The sequence below is a fragment of the Emydura macquarii genome, unplaced genomic scaffold (genome assembly GCF_026122565.2).
Source record: "Emydura macquarii macquarii isolate MOO-44397 ecotype Brisbane River unplaced genomic scaffold, CSIRO-AGI_Emac_v2 contig_3240, whole genome shotgun sequence".
NCBI classification, from domain to species: Eukaryota; Metazoa; Chordata; order Testudines; family Chelidae; genus Emydura; species Emydura macquarii.
In genome coordinates, this window is record NW_027133377.1 from 772,687 (window position 1) to 799,215 (window position 26,529).

At 42.7% G+C, this 26,529-nt stretch overlaps 1 protein-coding gene and 1 long non-coding RNA gene across 3 annotated transcripts in view; one reads left to right on the forward strand and one right to left on the reverse strand.

The window, feature by feature from the left end:
* Nucleotides 1-299: 299 nt before the first annotated feature.
* Nucleotides 300-2,368, reverse strand: LOC137142703 (uncharacterized). The gene is made up of 3 exons (XR_010917004.1): nt 2,261-2,368; nt 1,627-1,757; nt 300-675 (listed from the first exon to the last, which is right to left on the reverse strand). It is a non-coding gene; the product is annotated as an uncharacterized lncRNA (long non-coding RNA).
* Nucleotides 2,369-6,104: 3,736 nt separating this feature from the next.
* The window catches only part of FAR1 (fatty acyl-CoA reductase 1), a 59,695-nt gene continuing 39,270 nt past the window's right edge, over nt 6,105-26,529 (forward strand). Inside the window, exons 1-3 of one of the 2 annotated variants that reach the window (XM_067532150.1) lie at nt 6,105-6,306; nt 18,622-18,816; nt 24,913-25,088. In XM_067532150.1, coding sequence (XP_067388251.1) covers nt 18,628-18,816; nt 24,913-25,088 — 365 coding nt within the window. In that variant the 5' untranslated portion in view covers nt 6,105-6,306; nt 18,622-18,627. Of the gene's footprint in view, nt 6,307-18,621; nt 18,817-24,912; nt 25,089-26,529 lie in introns of those variants that run through there. The other variant, XM_067532149.1, reaches the window with a different exon arrangement.

The window sequence follows — 26,529 nt, forward strand, 5'->3', positions numbered from 1 at the left end:
TGGGACTGTGCTGGTGCTGCACTATGTAGCTTGTGTATCTCCTGTCGATGGCTACCAGCAGTGTAGCTAAGGCCAAGTAATTGCTGGGAAGGAGCTGGAGAGTAAACCTGGAAGGTTGTTGGGTGTGGACGGGAGAAATATGGAACAGGTTTTTTGATGTGTGTGTGGGGGGGGGGGGGGGGGGGGGGGGGAGGAGACACGACATGACGACAACTGTTAGGGAGCCTCCCCTATGGAGACCCTGACTGACCCCTTGGCTCACCCATTTAGTCAGACACATCTGCCTCTGTCCCCTGTGGCCCTGCACCCTCCGCCCCCATTCTCATGTGGCCCTGCACCCTGCCTCCCTCATGTGTCCCTTCAACCCCACTCAGCCACCCTCTCCCCATGTGGCCCTGCACCCCACTCCCCTAAAGCCCCTGCCCCAGTCTGTCCCTCTCCCACTAGCCCTTCTGAACCCCAGTCTATATGCCTTATTCTGTCAGTCCTCCCATATCCTATGCCTCTTCACCTGGCCTGGCAGACAGGGCACTGTGAGGAAGGCAGCTTCTCATCCTCCTCATCCATAACAGGCTGTTCTGGCCTGTGAGCCATCTACCCTGTGTTCTGGCACTACAGCAGGCCCTGATGGGCAAAAGACATAACTGTAGCACCTCTCCAGCAAAATTGTATTTTCTGTGGGGGAAAAAAAAAAAAAAAAAAAAAAAAAAAAAGAGAAATCTGTGGGGGACATGAATTCTGTGCATGCACAGTGTGCAGAATCCCCTCAGAAGTAGCTATAGAAAATGCAGTTTGGTTGCTTGGCCCAGTTTACAAAGAGATCCAGATGGCTCTAAATCAGTGACCTGTCCTCTTCATTATTTAACATTCCCCCCAAATTTGTCATCTACAAACTTTATCAGGAATGATTTTATGTTTTTTTCCACATTATTAATAAAAATATGAAATAGCATAAGGGCCAGAATCAATCCTTGTGGGATCCCACTGGAAACACACCCACTTTCTGTCAATTCCCCATTTATGTTTTGAGACCTATCAGTTAGCCAATTTTTAATCCATTTAATGTGTGCCATGTTAGCTTTATAGTGTTCTAGTGTCATAATCAAAATGTCATGTGACACCAAGTCAAACACCTTACAGAAGTCTATTACTTCAATACAGTTACCTTTATCAACCAAATTTATAATCTCATTAAAAAGATATCAAGTAGTACGACAGGATTTATTTTCCAAAAACCCATGCCAATTTTCATTAATCACATTACTCATTAAATTCTTCATTAATTGAGTCTGTTAGCAGCAGCTGCAGTATCTTGTCCAGGATCAATGTCAAGCTGAGAGGCCTATAATTACCTGGGTCATCCTACTGACCATTTTTTATAAAGGGAACAACATTCACTTTCTTCCAGTCTTCTGGAACTTCCCCAGTGCTTCAAGAAGTATTGAAATTCAACATTAATAGTCCAGCAAGCTTCTCAGACAGCTCTTTTAAAACTCTTGAATGCAAGTTTTCTGAACCAGCTGATGTAAAAATGTCTTAGTAGCTTCTGCTTAACATCCTCCAGAGATACTAGTGGAATGGAAAGAGGTGATCACTACTTAGGGTGTTTTTAATTTTTTTGAGTACCTGTAAAGGTGTGGTCACTCATCTCAAACAAGTGCCTTCCACTGGGTGCATGCCTGCACTGTCTGCTTTTGCAGTGCTCTCTGCTGGAGGTTTCTCTTTTCAGATGGATTTTCAGTGATTCAGCCCTCTGTCTGAGGGATACACAAATGTATGTGAAACAAACCCCTTCTGGGGTTACACAGTCCAATTAATGGTTTTTCTACTCCCCCAGGTCCTGTCTCTGGGCCTGTTTGTTTAAGCACGTGCCCCATTCCTGAGCTCTAAACAAAACTTGCTGCTTCATTGGCCCTTGGCCACAGGGGAGGCCCAGGCCCACCCACTACTCCAGGTCCCAACTCAGGAACCCTACAACTAGCAGCCACCTGCTGCTTCCTTCACTAGTGTCTATTGCTGCATTCCCTGAGCTGCTTCTCACTCTATCCCATCAGTTTCTTAGGTCCTCAACCTGTTCCCTGTTTAAGCAAGGTAGACTGGGAGAGACCCTACTTAGAGAGTCTGTAATCTCTACCCTGTTCTCTCAGGGTTCTTTCTCACAAGCCCCTTCTTGTCAAGGCCTTCTCTCCCAGGTCTCTGTGCCTGGATAGCATCACAGTCCTATTCCTGCTTAGGCAGAGTTTCTCCCCACTTTCCATACCTGTGGAGTCTTACTGCCTTCCATTCCTTCTAATCCCAGCTAGCAACTGCTCTGCCAAGCTGCTGCAACTTCCTCAGCCAGCCAGGAACAGAGTTCTTCCTTCTGTGGCTCCAGCCAGTGACTGAGCAGTCCATATCCTGCAATTCCTTTTATATGAGCCTGCTAGGCTCTGATTGGCTGTCTCCCCTGCACCTCTCTAGGCCACATGAAGGACCCTGCTCTACTGCCTTTTTTCTGGGACAGGATGTGGTAGGATGACAGGGTCTTCTGGAGGGCCTCAAAGGGCCTGGTACACCCTGTCACAGTACCCAATTTCACAGTCCATGTTCTCCTACTTTAAAAATATTTATGGATGATCATTAATACCTTGAACAGCACCACGAAGCAACTAGGTAGTCAGTATGGAGCACAGAGCACTGGTGTTATGTGCTCACAATGGCTTCCATCACTCAAGAAGTGCTGCATTCTTTGCTAGTTAAAGTTTCCAGGTGTTTTTCAAAGGTGTTCCCAAAGAGTGCATGGCAGTACTCTAGTCTTGAAACTAGATCCATATAGTTATAACTACGTGCTGAGATTTAACCAGGAAAAAATATCCCCTAGGCAAACTGATAATGCAATTGGCACCACTTGCCACAGCTCTTACCTTGTAATTCAGGAGCAGTAATAGGTTGACCCAAGACTGCATACTCAACTGGGAAAGGCTAGACACAGAAAGGGCACTCACACCCTTTCTCATTCCACTCTAATTTCTTTCCTGGCCTGTCAACATCATTTCATCTTATTCAGCTTGAGACTACATTGGTTTATTTCCATCCATAGCCCTACCCTTGTCAGACACTGGGAAAGCAGAGACATAGAAGTATCTAGGTTTGGTTTAAAGAATATGTGAAGAGGAGGTGTGACGGGGTATACTGGCTGTTCAGGGTTTGGGAGACAATCCATTTGGGGCTGTAGGCACCCTGCCCCAAGTTGGTGCTTAGAAAGAAAACACATGATTTCTGTATGCACTGCAGCACATTCTCTAGGACTAACCAAGGTAAATGGGCAGGTGTGCTTGGTAGGTGTACTGAACACAATACCAAGCTGCCTTGCAGACTCTGGGACTGTGGACCTGGTTGGTGAGCAGCACTGAGAAGATCATACTAGAGACAAGAGTGCCAGCAGCAAAAAGTAGAGATGTAAACATGTTGTTTGAAGATGGCTGTCCAAAGAAGAGGGGAGGCCTAGGGATAGAATGTAGGACAAGAACCAGGTTGTTCAGACTGAATAGGGCTTGGAGGGAGGAAAGTCAAAAGTCTGTCTAGCCTGCATGTGTGTAAGTCTATGACCTTGCATTCATGGAGAGATTAACAGGGTTATTTATATCAAAATACTTCAGGAGGGGCAGTGGTGGCAACCAAAGTTTTAATTCCTGGAAACTTTGGACTTGCACTAAACCCAACACCAATTGACTGTCAGGAAGCAGTAGGAGTGAAGCATTTGTCTTCGACAAGTTTGGGTGAATTTACACATATATGTGATCATCCCAATGGATTGCTCAAGTGTTATTTTGTATTATGGGGTTTCCATATGAAAAATGACTTCTGCCTTTTTGGGATAGCCCGAAGACTGTGTTCACTGAGTATTTGCCCGAAACAGGTGATTTCTTCCAGCCCAGTTTGTTAGTTTGCTTTAATTTACTTCCTTTTCTTTGTATTAATTGTAACACTTTGCATACCCTTTCACTATGCTGTGCAATGTTATTTTCCCATATTAATAGATTGTCCATAATGGCTTTCACAACTTCCAAGATATCAAATAACTGTGCCACAACACTTGGATAGACTTGTAGTACTGAAGCAATGCAAAATGGCAGATTTAAAAAAAACTCTTGTCTTTCAAGTGAATAGAATATCTAATGTACAGAATTTAGAACTTCTGGGATCTGGCTGTATCAACTTGTAGAAAAACTTGATTTGTATGTAGGAGACAGAACTTTTTAGTATAGGCTTTTGTGGAAACAGCACCAATCACCTCAATATTTCTCATGGGTAAGCATTCATGTTGAATTTTCATTTGGGTCTTAAAGATCAAAATAGAGCAATCCAACATGAACGCTGCCTCATATTGAAGAGGATACTGTTGCTAGAATGCCCTCCCACCTGCCCCCCAAAAATTATCTTGTCTAGATACAAGCCAAATGTTTTGACAAGTGCCACAGAATCTCAGAAGTCTGTAGCTGCTAATCTCTGCAACGAGACAATTGAGACTTTAGTTCGTGACCAACAGTAAGTGAACCCTACACTGTTTGCCTATCTTTAGAGGGAGAAAAATAAGGCATTAAAAGGAAACCAACATAAAAACTGCAAAATAATTTGACACTCTCATACACAATGGGCCAAATTAAGCTCTCTATTTCATCAGTATAAACACTGAATTACTCTGGTGTAATGGAGCAGAATTTGCCTCATTGGGCACCCAAATTTAGTGATTTTTTTTTATTTTAATGTTTTTGTGCCTCAGTTCCCTGTGGGTAGAATGAATTGTGAAGTACTCAGATACTGTAGTGAGGAGTACAGCTGGTTAGAAAAGAATTCCATTTAACAAAATATTTAGAGATTACAAAATTCTGATTCTGCATCAGAACAAAACTGAGGAGAGAAACCACTCCAGAATAGCCAACAGTCAAGCCAATTAACTTAGCTGTTCAGGTAGATCAAAGACTTGAACCTGTTTTGGTTTCAACAAATTGGCAGTTTCAGATGGAAAAAATGTTTCACTGAAAAATTCCCTTCCAGCTCTGGTGATGAGCATCATAGAAAGGCCCATGAGGAAATTTAATAATTCTGTCTTTAGAGCAGAGTTTGTCCAGTGTATTGCAAATAAGGTCTGGGGCCACTCACTGAACATGAGAAAACAAAATTTTGAACAGATAATCATTAGGTAAACCCAGAATGAAGCAGGGTCCTATTAGAAAAATAATAATCTGATCATGTAATTACAGACTGTTAAATTGCATATGTGCTAGGGGACCAAATTCAGGCTGCATAGAATGGATGGTCTGGTGGTGGTTGGATGTGGGTCTATGTGAGCCATAGGGCCAGGATGCAGTAGTGAGAAGTGTTTTTATGGTGGACATGATGGCAAGACCATGGTGCTGTGCTGTGGATGGAATGGTAGTGCAAGAGGAGGTGGTGGGACCTTGGAGTGTTACATGACAGTGGCTCCATTGTACAGGGCTATGACATAATGGCACAGCTATGGAAGGGTGGCATATGGGCTGGAAAAACAATGGTGTGAATGGCCGGGCCATGAAGTAGTGGTAGAAATTTATATTGTGGCAGTTGGCAGGGTAGGGTGGTGGGATTGACTGTGGTGGATGGGGTGGTTTTTGAGGACACCATGGAGATGGGAGAAGCGGGTGCAATGGCCAGATGCAGGGTTGGATCTGGGTTGTACGGTGGGGGGGAGGGAGGCGTTTGGTGCTGTGGTAAAGATGGCAGGGCCATGGTGTGAGGGGGTCTGCAGTGAGGATGGGGTGGGAGTTTGGTCAGCAAGGCGGCTGGCTGGGCCACGAGAAGAGGCTTGGTGGCAGGTGGCACTTGGCAGGGTAGTGGTAGCTGGTAGGGCAGGGAAGGTGGCACAGGCTGAGGGCGAGGGCAGGCCCAGCCGACTGCAGCTGCCCCTCCGGGAAGGGGGGGGGGGGCGCCCCGGCGCGTCATCACGCGGACGCTCGCGGACAATCAACCACCCCTCGGCCCGCCCGCGGGCTGGCGTCGCGCTCGCGGGTGGGGCCGGCTGGCTGGCTCTGAGATTCGACCCCCGCCCCGCCCGTTCGCTCGCAGAGTGACGTCCGCAGGAGCCACTAGGAAGGTGGATACCACGTGCCGCGCGGCGGCCAATGGCGGTGGCGCTCTCTCAGCTCTTCGGGAGGCTGGCAGGCGGCCCGGCCGGCCCGGAGAGCGGCAGGGTGAGCAGGGGAGGGCGGGGCTGGCCGTAGCCGAATCTCGCCTGGCTGCTAGCGGGAGCATCCGCCGCGGGAGGACGGGGACCGCGACGACATAACGGTACGGGGCGCTGCCGCGAGCGGGCCGGGGCGGGCAGCGCCCGGCGGGGGAGGGAGCCCCTGGCCGCCGGCGGAGCATGGGCTGAGCCCCCCCTTTCCCCACCCCCGCTGCGGGGGGAGGGGACAGTTTCCGGGCAGGGCAGTTGGGTGCGGTGCCCCGGCGGACAGGAGGGGCCGGGTGCCGAGCCGAGCCGAGCCGTGCCGGCCGGAGGGTGCGGGGAGGGACGCTGCTCTCGCTGCGGGAGCCGGCTGTGAAGGAGTCTGTGGGGCTGAGGGTTGTGGGGCGGCTGGGGGCCGTGCCGGGGTTTTCTGGCTGACGGGAGGCGTCCGGGGAGCCCCCACAGATTCCTCCCCAAATGGTGCCGCTGCACTCCTGCCCGGTGCCGTGGGCCTTCTGGTCCCAGGCTAGGTGCTAATCGCCTCCCCCGAGGTGTAGGCTCTGGCGTGTGGGCTGTGCGGCGATGGGTCTCTTACTTGTGCGGCGACACGCCAGCCTTGCTGCTTTGGCGTATGTAGGGCTACATGCCCTGAGAGCGGCGGAACTCTTGCCTGCTTGTCACCTGATTTCTCCCAGCTGGTGCATTTCTTGGACTTCAGTCTCTTTTTGAAGGGGGGATTTTTCTCCCCTACCTCCCCCCAGTATTCTTGTATGTGATTGCGAAGAGCAGTACCCACTCCACCCTTAGTTCATCATCATTTACTTCCTACTTTTTCCCCCCCACTGGTGTTTTCTTATTGGTTGGGCCTCCTTGCATGGAGTAAAATATCCTCTTTCCCTATAGAGCAGCTCTCTGCTCCCTGCCTGGCAACCACTTCTCAGAGGCATTCCCTCCCCCCTTCTAGTGTGGCTTGCGCTTATCACAGCATCATTAAAACAGCTCTGAGGGAGGGGAAGCTGCTAGAAGTAGCAGCTACTGGATTGGAAGCAGAGTAGCATTACAGGAAGGGGGCACAATCTCACTTCCTGCAAGAGGAGTCTGTGGAGATTAAAACTGACCACTTCCTTATTTGGAGACTTCTCTGCCCCGTGGTTCTGTATAAGTGGGGAAAGCAGTAGACAGGGTTCTAATCCTTCTCGTGCCCCTGGGGTTTCGGTTGCCAGAGGCCAGGGATTGATTGAGGTGGAACTCTGAAGTGCCACATTGACCGTACTTGCTGAGTGGGAGCAAAGGGGGACTTTCTTGCCTGAGGTTTGGTCATAGAGTTTAAGGCCAGAAGGGACCACCAGATCATCTGGTCTGACCTGGATATCATAGACACCAGCACCCACATGCTAATTCTAGCATCTGAAATTAAATCTATGTATTATGCCCCACAAGAGACTCAATTATTATATGCCCCAGGAATAGAATAAGAGGGACTAAGATGCCCCAGTGCCTGAGGCCCCATAATGATACGATATAATTAAGTGAGATGTACCTAGATAATGCTGGCAAGTGACCAGAACTCACACCTGCAGAGGAAGGCCAAAGAAATATATAGAGTCGCTGCCAATCTGACCTGAGGAAAAATTCCTTTCAGACCATGCATATTGTGATGTTTGACCATGAGCATGTGAGTAAGAGCTAGCCAGCCAAACACCTGAAACAGAGAATGGTTGGTGCTATGTCAGAGCCCTAGCCCCCCCTGTTCAATGTCCCATCTTCAGATGTGGCCATCTCTGAGGCATCAGAGGAAGAAGATCAAGCCTCCCCTGCAGAATATTTTGGGGGGCATGAGCTTTTAAAAACACAAGACATAAACCAGATGTGACCCTCAGAGCAACTGAGCACTGCCCCCTTCCATCACAAGCAATACTGTCATACAGTTGCACTCATTAATTTGTCCACTTGTGTTTGGACAAATTAAAACTTGGGTCGACATAGCTGTTGCGCTCAGGGGTGTGAAAAATTCACACCCCCTGAGTGCTGTAGTTGTGCCAACTTAACCCTCCGCATAAGCGCAGCTAGGTTGACAGAAGAATGTTTCCATCGACCTAGCTATTGTCACTGAAGGAGGTGGAGTTCCTGCAATGACAGAAAATCCCTTTCTGCAGTTAGTGTGAATCCCTTAGTACATTAGAAGGTAATGGCGAACTCATAATCAGAAGTAAGGTAGCATGAAACTGGTGAAACAGAATCTTTCTGAAACCTGAGCAGCATGAAATACTTAGGTGAAAGGTACATGTGTATGCTTAAGCATGATGCATGTCTTATAAACTTGGGGTACCTCCATTTGGTTCTGTCTCCTGAAAGGGCAAAGGAGCTGGATTTCACTCTCCCACTACAGAGCTTCCTGACTGCCAAGAGGGCATGTCTCTCCAGTCTCTTGGCTGCTGTAAGCAGGGGGAGCTCTCTTATTTGCCCCTTTTCAGCCTCTATGTTTTAGGCTCCTCTCTGTGAATAATTCTAGTTCTTAACTCTACAGTCTTTCTGAGCCTCTGAAGTGTGAAACTGACATAAGTTTCAAAGTTTTTCCCTGGCTCTGGATAACAGCTATAAGGTTTACTAGCATTGTTTGATTCTGCAGCTGCTTGGAAAAGCTACCTGAGCAGCAGGAGAAGTACAGGACTTCTCTATGGGCACAGGAAAGCAGTACTGTATAACTTAGCCCAGTGGTTCTCAACCTTTCCAGACTACTGTACCTCTTTCAGGAGTCTATTTGTCTTGTGTACCCTAAGTTTCATCTCACTTAAAAACTACTTGCTTACAAAATCAGGCAAAAAACCCCCCAAAAGTGTCACAGTATACTATTACTGAAAAATTGCTTACTTTCTCATTTTTACCATATAATTATAAATCATCTGTGATATAAATATTATACTTACATTCCAGTATATAGTATATGGAGCAATATATTGTATGACATTTTAGTTTGTCCTGATTTTGCTAGTGCTCTTTATGTAGCCTCTTGTAAAACTAGGCAAATATCTAGCTGAGTTGATGACTTACACTGCATTCACATTTGGAAGGCTGGAAGACTTGGTTTTTAACAAAGCTGCAGAAAGATGTAGGGGGCCCACACCCAGTGAATGGTTGAGAACCACTGACTTACACTGCAATTTTTTCTCTAGAGTTGTCTCTAACACTTTAGAAGCAAGTTTTGAGGAAGTATTATCTCAAGCAAACAATATCTGAGGGTAAGGTTCCAAAAAATGAAGTGCCACTGTGTAAGTTGTAGCTCTTCAATTCTGATGTGATACCACTCTTATTAATGTGGTATTTGCATATTAGTTCTTGGGGGTGGGGCGATAATTTTCCAAATAATGGATTGAATTGTTGGAGGGGGGACTTTTGGTTGGAACTCTAACAATGTGATTGCTCTGGATTTGCATGACTGTGTGGAGTGGGAAAGCAATCTAGTATTTTTGGTAGAGTGGTGGAGCAGAGAAGGGGCTCATATATTTTATATAATTTGTTCACTTGCAACCTGAATATTTTTATGCTGTACCTTTTGTCGGAGAATTAAATGAATCATCACATTCTTACTGAAAAGGTGAATACATGCTTTAAAAGGATGTGTGGTCTTATCAGCTTCAAAACTGAAGTAAGTAAACTGAATGGAAACTGCGGAGTTGGTCTTATTTACCCATTTATGGGTAAGCAAAGATTATGTTAAATGTGATAACTGCATTGTCATAAATCTGGCTTTGGCAGAGCTCCGCTTTGGGGCTACGTAAGGAGTGCACATGCACCTTCAGGTGATGCAGAACGTGTCAGTCTAGCGGGACCATCATACTACCCTCAGTTCAAGGCTTTCTGAGTGTTTCTTCTCCCCTCAGGGTCCCAGGTGAATCAAACAAACCAGTCCAGAGTCAGCAAATGAGGCTTAATAAAAGCGTAAAGAAAAAGTGAGAGAACCTGTAGACAGCTTCAGTCAGGGTGTTGGTCTCTTTGACTTCAGAGAGCCTTGGAAGTATCATAGTCCATTCCAAAGTTCACTGGGTCTGCAGTATGTTTTTCTTTTTAGTCCAGGGGATGTGTGTTCTTTTCTTCAAGGACAGAGGCTGTGTTGGCTGACAGACCTCTCTCTGGGAGTTGGGGAGCTCAACAGCTTATTCCCTTCCCACGGTTGCCCCCTTCTCTGTGGAGTTCGCTTCTTTTAACTCCTCCAGATGTGGCATGATTTGCAGATGTGGTAACTGTAGCCCAAAGCACCTCCTTACACCCCACTCCTTCATGGTGTGGGGTTTGTATACCCCCTTACATGGATTTCATATACAAATTAATAGACCAGTAGTGGCTATTTGGAATGAATAATGAAGTTATCTGAGTGTAATGGCACAACTTTTTAAACTGTCTGTATTCCCAACAGGACTGGGGGGAGGGAACATGCTCTGTAGCTTGCTTTGAAAAATTATCTAATCGCACCCTGCTAAACATGGCTTGCTGCTTAATTGGGATGACTGCATGGTGAACTTCAACATAATTTATTTTGTTGCCTCTCTAGATGTAATCAGCAATCTAACTTTTTGGAGGGAGGCTTCTCCTCCAGAATTTTGTATAGTGGGGATTCTAAAACCTTACCCTCTCCTTCTTCCCCTTTCCCACTCTTTTCTTCCTGTAGTTCTTTTGGTTGCAATTCTTCCCCCACCAATTCATCACCAACATTTCCCTCACTCCATTTCCTTTTGTTGGTGGATGAAGACCTGTACTTGCAAGGAGCAAGTTCTCCGCTATTGCAACTGCTGCTTAAATAGTCACCCTTTCCTTCCTGGAACTGCTGTACTTGTCTCTGTCTGCAACAGAAGCAGGAGGTAGGAGCTGATGAGTGTCAGCTGCTGACCTAGGAGGTAGCGATTGGTGCTAAACTGCCTACCACCAGTTCCCCTTTGTGATGAAGTACTGGCCTTTGTAGACCAATCTGTCCCCACCCACCTAATGCTGCTGGGGATACTGGGTATCATGTTGCTCCTCCAGCTCTTCATTAATTTGGTCTGAGTTAGATCTCAGATGTGCCACTGTAGTGCTTTGTGTTGACAAGCTATTAGGCTTAACTCAACAAGCTACATTTGGATCAAGATTCATGTCTTACCAATCTTTCTTTCCCGCCATGGCTGACTTTCTCTCAGTCAGGTGCTGTTTTCCCTTGTCTTCGTAGGTGAAAGATCTGTGCCTATGCAGGTTTCTCACCTATATGCAGTTCCCAGAGACTTCCGTGCTGTTGGTTGAAGGACCCATTTTTTGCAGCTTGCAAGAACTCTGGCCTCGTGTATCTGTGATGGATGCTATGATGGCTTCTTCTCTCTTCTTATATCTTTCCTGTTTTGTACTCAAATTTAGGATGACCTCATGTTGTTCCCTTCCTGGGGACTTCTCATCCCATCATATGTAAATAGGACTTCCATTGTTTTGATTCCACCATGCTTAATTTGCATAGGAGACAGGTAGATAACTGCCTTTCCTCCTGTCTGTGAGAGAACCTTTTTCTTTCCCTTTGTTTGGTCACAGACTTTAAAGTGTAATATTGGTGAGTATCCATAATTCCTTACATAATGTTAATACATACTTTTTACTATGATATTAATCACTAATGTCACCCATTCGAATATGATACCTTTCATGACCCATTTTAGGTACAGATCAGGATAGCAGTGAGTTGGGACATATTGAACTGGTCAGGCCGGTCAAAACTCACTGCTACATACTAGGGAGTCCCTTGCCATTTGGCACTGGGGTGCTCTTAAGATCCCACCTGGCTGAAAACTATCTAGAATTAAATTCAGACAAGATAGAGACGCTGATGGACTGACTAGAGGGTTTGAGGAACAGCAGCAAGGAACATGTGAAGGCATGAACAAAATATGACTGCTCTTTTTGTTGTGAGGTATGTTTGCTGGCTGTCTCAGTAGCTTGAAATGTCAGGGCTAGTCTATACAGTCCTTGTGCCATTTTAACTAAAATCACTTAAAATATGAATTTAGTTGAACAAAGGCAAACCCCTTTGAGGACACACTTAGATCAATTTACAACTGGCCTATATTGAATTAGCAAAATTTGGTTGTAAACTGACTTTAAATGGGTCCACAAAGAGGGTTTCCCCAGTTTAACTAAATGGATTTAAAAAACCAAACTTAACGTCTTTTACCATATCCAGATGGTCCAGTGGCTGCATCATTTTCAGAGGAAGACATTGTCCTAATTATTCATATACTTTCACCTTCCGACTAGGTTCCTGGAGTTTATTTTACATAGTATTACCCTTCAAAGGCCCTTGGAAGCTTCAGTTAGTACAACATGTGGCCATGTATTTATCAAAAGGATAAGACGAGTATGAGTTTGTAGCACAGCTGGTTCAAGCTCTGCATTGGCTACCAGACTGCACTTTAACGCACATAGAAGTACCACCAGTAGGGCCACGCCTATCCAAAAGTTCTGGTGACAAAAGCAGTCACATCCAGACCAACTCAACAGTAGCCCAAGCTTATGAGGTCAGTGCTTTTTCAAGATGCAAATTTTATTATAGTATAAGTATGGGGGGAAATATATGGATAGATAAGAAGGTATGAAAGGTGAGGACAAAGTGACCTTCATGGCACAGCCATAACTTTCAATTTGACTTCATTTGCAGCAAGGGCACTTCCAGCTTTCACATGAAATTTAACATGATTGATAAAATTGAATATTGAGCAAGGAGTTAGAAATCTGAGTTCTGACCCCATCTCAGGTAATGAATTATTGTGTGGTTTTGGGCAAGTCAGTATGGGTGCCACTCTATAAAATAGGGATGATATTCATCTGCCAATCTCATAGGGATACTGGAATCATGGTGCTGTACAGCACCCTACATCTGTCATGATGAATCTTTAAGGAAGCTAAAGGATTATTTCCATGGTCTTCAGATCCAGGTCTGTGATGCTCTGATGCCAAAAGCATTACAAGTAGATATGTAGCAAGCTGTGCTGCTTCAAAATGGTAAACCTGTTGTACGCAGTTTCATTCTCACTAACACCAGCTTAATGCAACTACATTCAGATAAGCTGTGTCTAGAAAATTCATGACCTATATGTCATGGGCAAACCAGGAAGAGAATTTTCAGTATCTGATACGCTCTTAAAGTCAAGTCAAAGTAGGAGTGGGGCAGAAGAGCAAGGATTTAGGAGGAATTGAAAAAGGTCTGAGGGAAGTGACTTTGCTTATTGCCTTTTATGCTTCTTGATCATCAGAACTTCTAGCTGAGCATATCTTCTTTTTTTTTTTTTTTTAATTTGGCTTAGTCCATATCTGTAAATCAGTTAATATACAAAATGGACAGGATTTCTTTCCATTAGTAGTTGTATACTAGTTGATCATATCAGAATGTGGGAATACTTTCCTCTAGCTGGCTTGTTGTAATTCAAAGAAATGCTTGGAATATGGATAGAAGGTCTATTAGATATACTTGCCCCACCTTGCATACATTTTCACATAGTCTATTGGAAGGTATTCACCTTGCTGGTGTAACCATGTGGATGTATCCCATTCCAAACTGACTTAATGGGATTGGTTCTGACATGCATTCTTCAGGATTAGATTAATTTAGGGATTCTGGTGGAGTACAGACCAACTCATTATTGCTCTTGACAAAACTGACTGAGTTGTCTTGGGATGTCATGGACTCTTTGACAACTGTGGGACTCTCCGATGGCTTCTGACTACTTTTAGGTGGGCATATACTGAGCTTTAGGATCTCAGTGGGTAGGAGTATAGTGATAACATGGTCATGGTCTGGCAAACACCTTTATCAGCTTCACATCAAGACCTTCCTAGATCTGCTGGAGTGGTGGGTCAGTTTTGATGGATCTCCAGAGTCTAACAGATCCATTTTGGATTCCAAGGCTGGAGATATAAATACTGTCCAGCTACTGGATCCAAGCATTGATGGTTTAGGCCATCTTTCCTACAGATTACTGTGGTTTACACTTTGTCTATGAGATGACCTTGCAGGAAAGAAAGCTAGAATGCAATGGAACAGGATGCATTCCAAATGTAAAAAACTACAGGACAGATATTTTTACTTTCTATTCTATAGTTGTGGGTAGCCTAAGAAGATATGGCTAGATGCAGTTAGTGCAATCAATTGTGTGCCACTCAAATGATCCTGATGGCTTCAGCTTTGTGACAGAGTATTATTGTGAAGAGTCTCTCTTCTGCTCTCCTACCAGAAATATTTATTTCACAGATAAGGGTACATCCATTGAGTAACATTGGAGCAGAAAGGCAACATGCCACCCCTACTCCGAGGCATTCTGCTGATGGGAGTTTAGGATTTGCTGGATGGGTTTTGTCCAAATAAAGTCAATCCTTGACCCTCAGGCTTAGTGAAAGCATGTGGACCAATTACAGAGATTCATTGACTTCCCTTTCTGAGAACAAAATGTCAGCCACATCAAAACGTGTTGTGACCCAATCCATGCTCAGACTCATCTGACAATAACCTTGTCTGGCCACGTTGGACAGTTAATGAAAAAGCATTGGTTGGCCAATTTATCCCCTGAATCCCTCCAGTTTATTCTGTACTCATTAGTCTAGCAGCAAACCTCAGTCTGGCATGGATTACATGTTTCAGTGTTCTTGCAAGGTAACTTGGTTTATGGCTCAAGGGTGGTAATTTTTTGTTTTTTGTTTTGTTCCTTTTCTTCTCTGCTATGACAATTTGTCTTTACCCAGTCTGGGGTTATCTACATCTATTTTCAGGATGGATTATTCCATACTTTTCAATTTTTGATTTTATCTAAGTGCAGCAGTTAGTGTGTATTACTGGCTCTGCATTCAGATTTGTTTCACATGTTCATGGGTAGCTTTGGCCTCTGACTAGATCTACAAAGAGTTCCCTTGCCTCTTGTTTTGTCAGACCTTCCTATGTTCAGTCCCCTGTTATCACTATATTAATAAAATTTAATAGTTCCATAGGGGTAGCCGTGTTAGTCTGTTTTTAGCAAAACAGCGAGAGTCCTGTGGCACCTTAAAGACTAACAAATTTATATGGGCACAAGCTTTTGTGGGCAGAAACCTACTTCGTTGGATGCAAGTTTAATAGTTTGCTTGCATGAAGCCCAAATATCACCGACACTTCAGAGTTATTCTAATGTTATCTATATCCTGCTACTTTTGCTTTCACAGCTCAGATTTTAGATAGGCTTCTAGTATTAAATGGTCTACTTCTTAGCAGTATGTACCTTTATTTCCCGTCTTATCTTTTATACACACTCTTATCTTTTTTTTTAATTGAACTTAAACTAAAACTTAAACATCTGTTGGAACTGAATTCTTAATACATATTTTCAAGAAAGCCTCTGAGGCAATAGAGGCTTGATTCTACCAAGGCAGTCAAATCTTCTGATGTGTCTAGACAAATCTGGAAAATATCCTTCAGATTCAGCAAAACACTTGCTGTGAAATAACAATGTGGATTTCTGTAGCATCTCTTATCTATAGATTCATAGAACTTAATGTGTGTTACAATGAGTTAAATATTTGCTACACTGACTGAAGAAAAACAGATCATTCATTGTAGGCTCCACAATAGTACTTGCTCAGCCTTAGACACTAGAACTGAAGCCCAAGATGTTGGATCTCTTGTTCCCTGTTTGTCGTCTTAAAATGCCTGTGGAGCTTTAACTTCCATCAGAGATGAGATGAAGGAACCTTGATTGAACATTTTATTCAAAGCACCTCTGAATTTTCTGCATGGAATGCAGGCCCTAAATTCTTGGTTAAAACTGCACTGATATCAGTTCTTCTCCAACAGTGTTCAGTAGAAGCGTCTCATGGAGGATACAGAACTACATGGTTAAGAAAAAATTGTCTTGGTCCTTTCGATGTGAACAAAAGCAATTCTGCAAACAGTACAGAAATAAACTAGTCATCCAGCCATTTAAATTATTCTGGCTTTAGATCAAAAACCTTTAAAGAACGTTTGTATTAAATCCTCTAAATTGTCATTATCTTTTGTATTTGCCTTCCCACTCTTGCTTGTTACTAGATCTGTGAATAATGGCAACTGTCAGTCTTCCAGATTCTAAGTGACTGTTGCTACTCTATAGGAATTTTGGTGTTGCAAATGCTAGCTTTGACTGAAAGCTGAACCCATCAGGAATATTTGGATGTTTGTAAAAGAAATAGACATTTATATAAATCATTTGGGGAATCCCGAAAAAAGCACTTCTTTCTGGCTTAAACAGGCAGCTCAGCTCTATTCTATTCTTCTACATCAGATTTTTATACCCCAGACATCACTGTAGTATCTGAACACCTTTGGTTAGTGTATTAAGCAACGTGACTGCACATCTATCACACACTGGCTGTTTCGTTATCCTCTCCCCAAAGGGATAAGATGTTCACTGGAGTGTCTTGTTTTGGTAGAGTGTATTTTTTTGCTTTTCGGGTTTTGTTTTTTGGAGTGGGGGGGGGGTGTCTGCGTTAATATAAATATACCTGTTGCTATGTATTTAAGAGAAGGAAAGGTCAAAGAAATGTGCTTTGCACTTAGAGCTGAAAGTGGTGAGATTTATGATGGTCCTTATCTTCTGGGTCAGTTCATTCACAATCTTGGACCACCCCTGGAAAACGTTCTGTCTTCGACACAGATGAGCTGTCCTCTTCTTGTGGAGAGTTCCATTGTGCCAGAGGAGCTTAGTTGTCAATCATGGTCTTAGTCCCGGGGATTTAGATGGTCTTTTAAATATGCTAGGTCCAGGCCAGGGAGTGATTTGAAGATATGGACTGCGGGAAGCTGGTGAGAAGAGCGGAGGATGTTGCTGAGAAGACATGCTGCAGCATTCTGAATTAGTTGGAGTTTCTAAATGCTGAAGGCTTCGTGCCTGGGTATACTACATTGCTGTAATCCTGCTGATAAGGGCAAGTATATCTTAGGCCAGGTCTTCATCCATTAGGGTGGAGCAGAGTCTTCTAGTCAAGTGGAGATGGTAGAAAGCATGACTTGGGGATGCTGCTATGTGAGAGCTCAGTATCATCGATGGATCCAACAGTACTCCTAGACTATAGACTCAACTGACTAATTGTGGATGTGTATCTTCAATCAAAGGAGACTGCACCATGGCTGCATGCTCTTCATAGTACTTTCCTTTGCCGACTAACATCACTTCTGATTTGCTCAGTTCAGCTTCAGCCAGGTGTTCTTCATCCAAGAGCTGACCAGTCCACCTGGTGATGATGAAAAGGACCATAGATAATTGAACTTTGTGGAACTCCACCAGTAAGGGGTCAAGTGGTACCACCAGTGGTCCACCAGTGAGGGGTCTAGTAATATAGGTGCAGTTTCTGATCACTACTCATGGGGTGTATCCCTCCAGGGAGGACTCAAACCATTTTAGTGCATTACTCCTAACCCTGTCACACCTCTCAGGCAAGAATTATGATCAACCGGATCACAAACATTCAACGTATTGCACCCAAAATCGACATAAATGAATGTTGGCACTCAAAAGCTAGGAAATGACAAATTTATTTCTGCCTCCTTCTGCATCCACCTGGCGAATTGAGTGCGGCAATAATCCTGTGGGAAAAAATGTGATCAATAACTAAAGATTATCATTGCATATTCACAAGTGAGCTGAATTAAAGTTACATAGTCAACTAAATTTGACATTTCCTGACTTTCAAGTGTCTGACTTGCAACCTAAATAATCTTTAATATAACTTGTTTGTAATATACTAGCTTTTCTAAAACAAAGGGTAAAAACATTTATATTATGTGCAACTGTAACCAGCTCCCCTCTTGCACCCCAAATCTGGAATCAGCAGTGTTTGAACCCTGAATCTGCAGCTCAGACTGCTACTTGGTTTACAGGACTAACAACATTAGCTGGCAGCAGGAGAATGAGTTTCTCAGATGGGGAGAGATGGGTTTGCTAAGTTTAGGGAGTGGCTGGAGGGAAGCCCAGCCAGGCCTCACTTTCTTCCCTGCTCCTGGAGTTCATATCCCGTCTATAGCCATGGGAGAAAATATTGCTGGCTAAATACTTAGAGCCCATTCTAAATAACCACAAGCTAAGGGAGAAATTGGGATGGGGCCAGTTATCCCATGGAACTACTTGCAATGAGTATGGCAAAGGGAGAAATCTTGAGTTGTGCCAGTAGGTCGGATCCAGATCATGTAAAAGATTTAAAAGGTGTTCTGGGAATTGCTTCTAAAACCTATGGCATTTTCTTAAACTGTTAAGACCTACTTATGTAAGAAGGAAGGGGTTATTGATAAACGAAGAATGTGGTCAGTGAGCTTCGACTCTCAACCACAGGACTGAATGTTCATATCTTTGCAATATAGTAAAGGAAGTACAGTGCCATAGGCCTGCATAAAGTGATATTTTTCTAATGTATGCTTATTAAACTTTAAGGTCATAATGGTATCCATCCCAGAATACTATGAAGGAAAGAATGTCCTTCTCACGGGAGCTACTGGCTTCATGGGAAAGGTACTTCTGGAAAAGCTACTGAGGTCCTGCCCTAAAGTGAAAGCAGTTTACATATTGGTGAGACATAAGGCAGGACAGACGCCTCAAGAACGAATGGAAGAAATGATCAGCTGTAAGGTATGTCTTTGAAAGATCTTTGTGATAAATGACTAAGGAAGTGATTCAAACCTTCTTTCCCCTCTGTAAAGAAACTTCTGAAACTGAGCAAGCATGAACATCTTGGAACAGGTTTTTAACTATACAAACTTCCAAATAAGTGATTGCTGTGGTACTGATAACTAAACTGACTTGTAACAGATTAAAGAAAAGTAGACTTCTCCCTCCTGCAGACGGAGAACACATATAGCAGATGAGTATAATGAAGCTTGTTTTCTGCCATTTACATGCTTGATTTTTTTAAATTCTGCTAATGACTTTTTTTGTGCTCTGTGTCTAAATGAAAAGCCCAGTGGCAGGTATTACAGTGAGGGTAAGAGGATATGCATTTCAAGTTGACACTGTCTTACCCATTTTCAGCTTTATTAAAAAAGGTCCTGTTTTTAATTCAGCTATCTGGTGGGTTAAAGTGCAAAACAGTGTTGAAATGTCAAATGCGTGAGTTGTATCTGACTTGTAGTTTATAGTCTGCTAATAAAATACGTAGTCACCTAAAGGGAGGTGGTGTGGCCTCATACATAGAACACTGAATTTGGACTCAGGAGACCTATGTTCTAGTCCCAGCTCAGCTTTGGCCTGCTGGATGCCTTTGGGCAAGTCACTTAGGGTAACTGAGGCACAGGGAGCCAATCTGTAAAATAAGGATAGTACTTCCCTCCTTTGTAAAGTGCTTTGAGATCTACTGATGGGAAAGCATTCTAAGAGCTAGGTAGTATTTATTGTTGTTAGAGCTGCCCAAGGTGAATTATCTGGAAAACAGCGTGAAAACGCTGCAGGAGATATAAAATTAAATTCTTGTGGTTTACAGTGAATTTAAATTAACCTTGTCTACTGTTTCTGTACCACTTAACTACTTTAGTTTAGAAATAAAGTCAAGTTTGTGCAACCACTCTGTGTATAAGTAGTTATACTGTATAAAGGTGCTTATCGATGTAGCTTATTTGGGTAAGTTTTAAAGAAATAAGCTGTACCAATATTTTGAAATGTTCTCAGATTTTTTTTTTTAATAAAGAGTTGTGGAGATCGAGCACCCTCCATTTCCCATGAATTTTGGTTAGTAGTAATCCACATTATAGTGTAAGCCTACTGTGAAATCTCTTCAGTTTGGAATTTCAGTGATTTCTCTTTGACAAAGTAACTGTTTAAAATATTTTGCTACCTTGGGTACTTGTTGATCTGGGCTAATGAGAGTAAATAGTGCTGGAAAGGCACTCCTCCCTTCAGAAGGTATATACTCCCCCCTTGAGAAGGGAGTGCACTATTTTTCAGTTCTTCCAACAGATTACAACAAAGTTGATGGACTGTGAAGAATCCAGGACTTTGGTGGCTGACTATCAGAGATAGGGACTTTGATAGCGATACAAAGAATTACATTCACAATGGGGAGAAAGAGGCAGAATTTAAATCTTAATTCATTAACAAACTATTGTTAAAGGGGAATTAAGTCTGCTTGTGCTTAGCTGTGTCTAGTTATCTTACAGAGTGTGGAAGCTGGCATAGAAACTTGAGATGGAGGAAATGTGCTCAAAAACAACACTAACTCTGCATTTTCTAGTTTTCTGACTTTCCAAAATTTAATTAATGGCCAGCAGAGACCCATGTGCTCTTCTCTACCCCCTGTAGGACAGGATAAAGGCAAAATTTGAACTGCTGAAGAATAAAATTGAGATTTAAGGGTGTCTTCTGTGACAAGCTACCTTAACCTTGAGCCCATGGAGAACACAATAGGCGCTGTAAGTCTGAAACAACCTTCCATATCTGTAGCCACCACAACTCCAATTTGTCACTCATTCAGGTACTGCAACCATCTCTCACGATGCCGTCTATCAGTACAGAGCTGAGGACAGTTTGCAGCTGTCTGCCAGAGTTCTCGCTTGCACCTCATTAGGCTTGCATTCCCTTGGACATAACAATAATGGGGAATATAGCAGTATCTGACCCATCCTAAAACCACCTAGCGTCTTCTCTGTACCCAGCACAGCTCCACATCTGTACTCCTGTTCATACACTCCCATGGAGCCTTCCTATCTTCTGTTACACCATTGTTCTAGGCAGTTTTAGCAGTAAGTGATACACATCGCTCTGAACAAGAAGTTACATAGTGAGAGCTAGGATAATTTACTCTGCAGAACTCATCAGAGCAAAGATCAGTGGATTTTAAGAACTTAAGTTTCTCCAGTGTTGCTTTTCTTCATCTTCCCTGCTGATATCCATATCTTGGGAATGGATGTAGTACTTCAATTAATCAGGCAATTTTTTTTGTCCGAAACCTTTTCACCAAAAAAATATGCAAATTCGGGTTAACTAAAACATTTCATGAATGTGTATCTAGTTCGCATTGTTTTGGTCAAAACAAAACTTCAGAAGTGTTGAAACACAACACAATTAAACATTAATTGAAGCAGGGACCAGAATTCAGGTGTGTCCTTCTCTCCCATCCCCCCAGGAGATTGCACCAAGCTATAGACATGCTCATCAAATAAATATCTATGTATTAATACAAAGGGAAATAGCTTCAGCGGGAGAGACTGAGACATCCATCTCAGAATACCACGTAACCTGGTGGTTAGGATGCTTACTTAGGATCAGGGAGTCTTGGGTTCAAGTCACTGGTCCAGAGTGGGGATTTGAACCTGGGTCTTCCACATTCCAGGTGAGTGCCCTAACCCCTGGGCTAGCGGTTATATCAAGATGCAATCAACCACAAGTTTGAAATGAAATGAAATGTTTCTAATCTTTTCAATTCATTGAAAAACTTTGACTTCAGTTCAGGTTGAATTGAACAACTCTTTCAGTTTTCCAGAACTACCAGCAAGCTGAAAAATCAGTTATTCACACAGTTCTAACTGTAAATCTCCCTGAGAGACTTCTTAGGAAAGCAATTGGAAGGGCCTAAGGCTCTGGTTAAGGATCTGTGGGGTATGTGGTGTATCAGGTGTTACCTTAACATGTGTTTGAGTTTCCTGTATCTCACAAGTTTGTGTTTTGTTGGTCAACTTCTGCATTCTGGAAGGCTACTAAGTACTTGCTGCTAAACAGGCTTGGCTCCTTTGTTAATTAACAAAATAGTTCAAGAATTTCCTGTCTGGAAAAATTGGTAGAAGAAGGGAGGAATGGTTGAAGGACCTTGTTAAGAGGGCTTCCTAGGCACAGCTTGCTGACTATTGACTTTCAGTCCCTCCCTGCTGCAGTACAGTTTCAGTGAGAAGGGAAGATAGATATACTCCTTACAGCGGAAGGCAGAAGCAGAGTGCCGGAAGGAGAGAAGCCTCTGAGTTTCTACCTTACATTGGGGCTCAGTTGTGGAGAGAAGGGATTATGCTCACCCTTTTTCCCCTGAAGAGTGGGTGATGGGGAAATCAGAAGGTACCTTCCCCAATGGCCCTCCTGCCTCGCAGTCCAGTACCCTATTTACTGCACCAATGACTGGGGAGTAATAAATAATGAAGAGGACGGGTCACTGATACAGAGGAATCTGGATTGCTTAGTAAATTGAGCACAAGCAAACATGCATTTTAATATGCCTAAGTGTAAAGTAGTATATTTAGGGGAAAAAAAGATTATATCCTGGTAAGCAGTATGTCTGAAAAAGAGTTGAGGGATGTAGTGGATGATCCCCTGAACATGAGCTCTCAATGTGACTCTGTGGCCAAAAAGGCCTACGTGATCCTTGGGTGCATAAACAGGGGAATCTCAAGTGGGAGTAAGAACATTATTGGTCGCTTAGTGTGACCACTGCTGGAATGCTGTCCAGTTCTGGTGTCCAAAGTGCAGGAAGGATATTGATGAATTGTAGACAATTCAAGAGCCATGAGAATGATTAAAGATTTGGAAAACATTCCTTTTAGGAAAGACTTGAGAAACTCCATCTGTTTAGCTTAAAGAGAAAGTTAAGGAGTGACTTGATCACAGTTTATAAGTACCTATATAGGGAACAAATATTTGATCATGGTCTTTTCAGTCTAGCCAACAAAAGGTATAACAAAATCGAATGGGCTGGAAGTTGAACCTAGACAAATTCAGATTGGAAACAACGTGCAGATTTATAATTGTGAGGGTAATTAACCATCAGAACAATTTACTAAGCGTTGTAGTAGGTTCTCTATCACTAGCAATTTTTAAATTAAGATAGGCTCTAGTTCAAACAGGAATTGTTTCAGGGAAGCTCTATGGGTTATATTACCCAGGAGGTAACACACTAGGTTATCACAGCGGTCCATACCTTGGAATCTGTGAAACCACACTGCCTTTACAAATACCCATTATATCAGCCATTTTAACTGGTTAAAAAAATTGATTTACTATCCGTTCATGCTATCAGTGTAACAATATTGGCATTCAGCCAACTTCTCCCTTACTCCTCTTGCAGTAACTTTGAGGAACAAAGAATTGCTCTTAAATCCAACAGTATAACTGTTGTTCTCAAATCCTTCTGGAGATACAGGAATCAAGAGTTCAGGAAGGTTTAAGTTCTAGCCTGACTCTCAGCCACTTCATTGGATTTCATTTACTGTTTCAAATGTATTGCCATTTGGTTATAGACTCCTTAGTTTCTATTTTTACTTTTACCATTCTTTTCAGATTTATGCAACTCCCCTGCACTGACTTATATAATGGTATACACAAGAATAGCAATTGTGTTGTAAGTCAGAGGGGTCTCAGCGTGACCAAATATCTTCTGATGTGTCTGTAAATGTGAAGATCTCAGCTCACAGCCATGTCTAGAGAAGTTCTCTGCTACACAGTAGCTGGCATCCCTATAATTCCTGTAGCACTTTATATGCTCAGAAGGTTGTATTTGAACAGCATAGACTTCACCACTATTTGTTTTGCAAAATTAAGTATTTTAACGAAGTTATGCCCCCTGTTCATTGACAGCACAACCTCGAAAGCTCAGTCTTTAAACAACACTTTCAGTAGTAGTAACTGGTACCTAACGAGACTTCTTGCATTTTTGTTAACGTGATGTTGGACTAAAACATTTCAATATGGTGTTATATTGAAACTGCTGATTAATCTAAAGTAAATTTCCTGTCTGACTGGGCTATTGACATGTTTAAGGGGCTGTTGTACTGATACATTTAAACATAACATATGGAACTTCCATTACTGTTAGTTCATTACCTCTGTAAATTTTTTGGGCACCTAATGGAGGAAAAAAGAGACAAGAATTTTGTATTTGCATGTAAGACACCAAATATATGGTGGTAATCCATGCGATAAAATAGAGATGTGATGAACACATTTATTGTGCCTCTCTAACAGTCTCATTTTTCGTCTACCCACTAAATTGTTTTTTCTGGGACTTACTCTGACATTCCAATCCATTGAGCAAACTTAAATCCTCCTGTCTCTTTTGAAACTAACTGCAAGAGAAGTGGGGTTTTATTTATTCTTTCCCAATTGTGAGACTTTCCCCAGAATTACACCTGGCTTATGCCCTTGGCACTGTGTTCATTCTTGGGTCAGTGACATATCTTTTAGACCTAAATGTTATGGGGTTAAAGACAGATATCCAGAGTCCTACGGGTCTAGAAATGGGAGCATTATGGGGTGAAAGATAGGGTGAAATGTTTTGCTTTTTAGCCCCGAAAAGGCCAGAGATAGACTGGAAGTTGATTACAGCTACTTGAGTTCACTTTTAAAGGCTTTCTGTGGCTCTGTTGGAGCCATGAACATCTGGACTTGTGGGAATTTAAGGAACCTATATTTAAGGAAAAATAGTTCCAATAAATTAATTAAAAAAAAACAAAACTTAATCATGCATGTTCAGCTTTGTCATTAACTTGGAGTTACCTGCATAATTCACTGGTTGTTTTGCCAGTTGAATAACTTGCCCATCCCAACTCATGCTAATAGGTGATATGAAAAATATGGTGATAAAATTTCAGATCCTTATATTCCTCAAACATAATGGAAGTACAACTCCATATTATAGGCAGAAAATATTTTTAGTTGTTAATTACCCTGTCTTCTGCTACATAAAAGAAATTAATTAGCTTACTTCTTAAATCATGGTTTGAATTTTAATTGTTAGCCCTGATTTTCTTTTGACAGCTCTTTGACAGGTTAAGAGATGAACAGCCTGAATTTAAAGAGAAAATAATAGCAGTTACTAGTGAACTTACGCAATCTCAGCTGGACCTTAGTGAGCAGGACAAAGAAAAACTCATAGACTGCATTAATATTGTATTCCATTGTGCTGCTACAGTCAGATTCAATGAAACACTGAGGTGAGTATGAAGTTTGATATGAAGAAAATTAATGTAATTGAATTATATCTCAAAGGGAAACCAGCTTGAAAATAACTTATCTGCAAAGTTTTGTAAACCAAAAAACCCTTGATTTTTTTTTCCTGAGTTCTACTTTTTGTGTTTGACATCACTGCGCATGTGGTCAATTTAATTTTTTCCTCTTTTGAAGGAAACTCCCCCAAAAAGGTTTTAACTCTTAGAATTTTGAGGATGAGTATAAAGGGCCATTGTTGGGGAAAGACCAGTATGGAGATTTTGCCTGACTCCTGGTGTGGTACAGGCACAAGATCTACAGAAAGTTATGTAATGTTGCTGCTTATACTGATCTTGGCATCTTCATTTGTCTTGTGTGTTCCTGCTGTTATGGCCCAAGTCTAGCTGTTGGGTAGTAAATGCATGGGCTACAGCAGGATGCACAGGGCTCAGCAATTGATCTGAACCACCATCCAATTTATGAAGCAGGTCATGAAGAGAGTGCATGTTCATACGGCATTTCATGGTCAGCCTTTTTGGAAGATAAGGGTGTAGTGAGAACAAAAATGCTCACCTCCTGAGAGTGTGGGGATAAAATGCTAGATCTTGCTTCTTCACATGACGGTGGGGCCAAAGAATCAAATGTATGCTGTGGGTGGGTGCAGGGGAAGAGAAGATGTGTGGTTAGGTGGAAGGAGAAAGTAATGAGAGAGGGATAGCAGTACAGATTGGAAGGAGCGTGGGGAGAAATAAGAGAAGAATAAAAAGGGGAAGAGTGAGGAGAAAACTACTAGAAAGCTTTCTAAAGAAAATAGTCCTTTTCTTCTATAGAAGTCTCTTTTTTCCTTAGCTTTCATTAGTTTTCCCTCAGTCTAACAAAAGTAAAAGAGACATAGTAAGCTTTGGTATATTCATTTTTAGCTGAAAGTTTTGAAAGTGTTGAAATGTTACAGTAAATTTTTTACTTTGGTAGGAAAAAATTGCTATATGAGAAGTTTCTTTTCAGTTGGGGAAGGAGGCAGGACGGAAACTTGGCTATAAGAGCAAAAGGCAGGGTTAGGAAACCCTAATTTCTGAGTCCCTGCAAATACTGATCATAGACCTTAGGAAATGCTACATGATAAAAATGAGCAACCCCTCATTTAATACTTCCTGCCCACAAATTTTTGTAATTAAGCAGTTCCATTATGTCGCCAACCTAGGAATTGGCTAAAGAGCTAGATTTACATAGGCCTTCAGTTGTGGAAAAAAATCCATCTGGAGTGGGGACATAATGCTTCAAGCTTCCTGTAATTTCCACTCTGCTGGCAGGTCTGGAACCTCCTGGAGCAGAACGCAGAGTGGATGGAGCTGGCTGGGAAGGGTAACTGGGAGTGTGCTGAATTGGCAATTCTCTTGGGCAGTCTTTGCTGAGAAGTCCCCTAGGAAACCCTTGATCAGAACTTAG